We start from the raw sequence: 2610 nt of genomic DNA, 5'->3' as shown, positions 1-2610 counted from the left end.
CATGCGCTTTTTATACTAATATTAGAACCAATAAGGTTACGTAATAATGTCGGACCAAATATCCGGAATTCACATATATCATTACAGAATCCAAACAATAAAGTGGCTTGAAAGACCGCGGGAATAATTCAGACAAGAATCAAAACATGTTGCCTAGAATCAGAGTGACAGATGACACGATTTCCGGTCATATCAAAACAATGTTTTTTGTTTTGTTTATATACCTTAAATACTGAACACACACGGTGCAAATAGCTTCACCACAGTTCGAGAGCATTCATATTAGTTACATATTATGTTACCCCGAGTTTGTGGCTGAAGGTGCACAGTAATACCTGAGGAGAGACGAACAGACACTGCAGTCTTCAACGGAAATATTTTAATGGCGCATTGCAATCAATGATACTGTAATAGGACGTCCGTGGGGAGAGCCTGCCCAGCGTCGGTAGATGAAAGTGATCGTATAGTTATGTATGTTTTCCCCACATCTACCGACAAGCTGGCCGGCGGCAATCCCAAGAACGTCCCTTTGCGTCCGTCTGTACAGTCAGACAAAGGTCCGTCAGATGTGGAGGAGTATCCGAGTTATAAATCAATCAACACCTTGTTTCAAAGTTAACTACCGTTTATTGCATATCACACGGCTAAGATAGCCGTTAAAACACGGGAAACAATACGTACATTAATAACGTATAAGGTGGGAAGGTGGTAGATATGGTCGGGCCTCTCTATCACGATTTGTTTAAGATGAATAGGTACTTATTGAATCAAGTTAACGTCAGCGTGAAACTCTATAGATCCAAACCAAGTTTTTGCCTCCTTTCCGGGGCCGCCTCTGCCGATTATAATGTATCATTAGAAGACATTCGACTGCGCGTGAGTAAAGTCAAGGTCAACCCAGCAGTCATCTATGCACAAAGCCAGGCTCTCGAGGTGACTAATGCAAAATATCCGTTTACTCAGACCATGGTCAAACAGATGACGATTCCTGTGGGGTTAACAAACTTCACCTATGATAATATCTTCCAAGGTCTAAGACCAAACCTCGTGGTAGTCGGATTTGTGAACGCCACCGGAACCACCGGTGACTATAAACAGAACCCGTGGTTTTTCCAGCCCCACGACGTCACATCCATAGGACTCTATGTGGATGGAATACCAGTCGGAGGAAACCCCTTAAAACTCAAGTATGGCAGCACTGGCGGTCAGACCATCATTCCCGTTCTAAGGAACATGTTACATTCGACGGGGAAATGGCAAAATGATTCTGGCTTCGACATAGAGAGGGACGAAATTGCAAAAGGATACGCACTCTATACCTTTGAATTGGAACCTAGCTTCCAAACCAATCAATACCTTACCTTGCTTAAACAGGGAAACGTGAGGCTAGAGGTAATCTTTGGAACGGCACTAACCTCAGCAGTATCCTGTATCATTTATTGTGAATATCCTGGTTACTTCGAAATCAACGCTGCGAGAGACATTGTGTTATCATGAATACCTCACAGTTACGTTGCGTCATAGACTGTGATCCTGTTATGAGACAAAGAGTCATCGGTACCACAGGAAATAAAAACATTTCCAGCTGGTTATATCGTCAATACAGACAAAAGTGAAAGTCCAGGAAGACATTGGTTAGCGTTTTATTATACATCTAAGGATAAGAAGGTCACCCACCCGATTCTTTTTCCTTTGAAGCTAGTACATACAACGATAGACAATTGCAGAGTTATACATCGAGAGTGTGTGGACAATATTGTTTGTATTTCCTGTTGAATCGTTGTAGAGGTATTCCCATGAAATCCATCGTCAAACCATTTGGAAATAACTTAGAAGAAAATGACAATTATGTATATGAATACATTTCGAAAACTTTTCCATGCTGGTCTTACAGCAGACATTCTTATCAGACATGTTGTGCTGAATTGTAAGCAGTGCTGCTGCTTTTTCACAACCTGTTGTACCTTCATGCATAGCTCGAATATTTTTCATGTCTGTATCAAATGTAAATAAAAAAAATGCTTACAATGCAATCCTTTGTCAGTTTTTATTCAATGTACATAAAAAAGGAACACAATGAGTTATTATCAAATACAATAGAAACGCATGAACTATGTACAATACGGGATTCTATAATCACCATATGCAAGCGTGTCAAAACCATTTGACAAAACATAGCGTTTATCATCAAAGGCGGAGAGACCAGACTTGTTGATGGTGTATACATGCAATTTATGACCTTCAGACCTAATCGAGCTCATCTCACACATTCTATTTCTCTCTTCAAGTAAGCACTCTTTATACATCTCGTGACGCAAGTCACGCTTAATGGTCGCTCTCGCAATACATTTCGCAACTTGTTTCTCACAGATTGTGTTAGTCACAATGGTAAAATCTCCTATGACTGACCTCTCCGCTAGTCTCATCTTTAAAATATCCCGGTACTTTCTTGTTTGTGTTGCTATAGCAAAAATGATTTGGAGGATAATTGGAAAAATCAAAGTACTGTTTATCTCTCAACATATCAGCATAGATGTCCTGTGTTTGAATTTCATAACAAAAACTGTCTGTATCGGTAAACAAAAGTTTTATCCCGTCTCCATATTTAGG

The 2610-nt window shown here is 40.1% G+C and overlaps 1 protein-coding gene across 1 annotated transcript; it reads left to right on the top strand.

Annotated features, from left to right (window-relative positions):
* Positions 1-747: 747 nt before the first annotated feature.
* On the top strand, positions 748-1497 carry LOC110441572 (uncharacterized protein F54H12.2-like). Its single transcript, XM_021484758.1, has one exon. The coding sequence runs from the start codon at positions 748-750 to the stop codon at positions 1495-1497; it is 750 nt and encodes a 249-aa protein (XP_021340433.1).
* The last annotated feature ends 1113 nt before the right edge of the window (positions 1498-2610 follow it).

Source organism: Mizuhopecten yessoensis, unplaced genomic scaffold (genome assembly GCF_002113885.1).
Source record: "Mizuhopecten yessoensis strain PY_sf001 unplaced genomic scaffold, ASM211388v2 scaffold716037, whole genome shotgun sequence".
Taxonomy (NCBI): Eukaryota; Metazoa; Mollusca; class Bivalvia; order Pectinida; family Pectinidae; genus Mizuhopecten; species Mizuhopecten yessoensis.
Note: the sequence above shows the minus strand (reverse complement) of the source record. Positions and strands in the feature narration are given on the sequence as shown.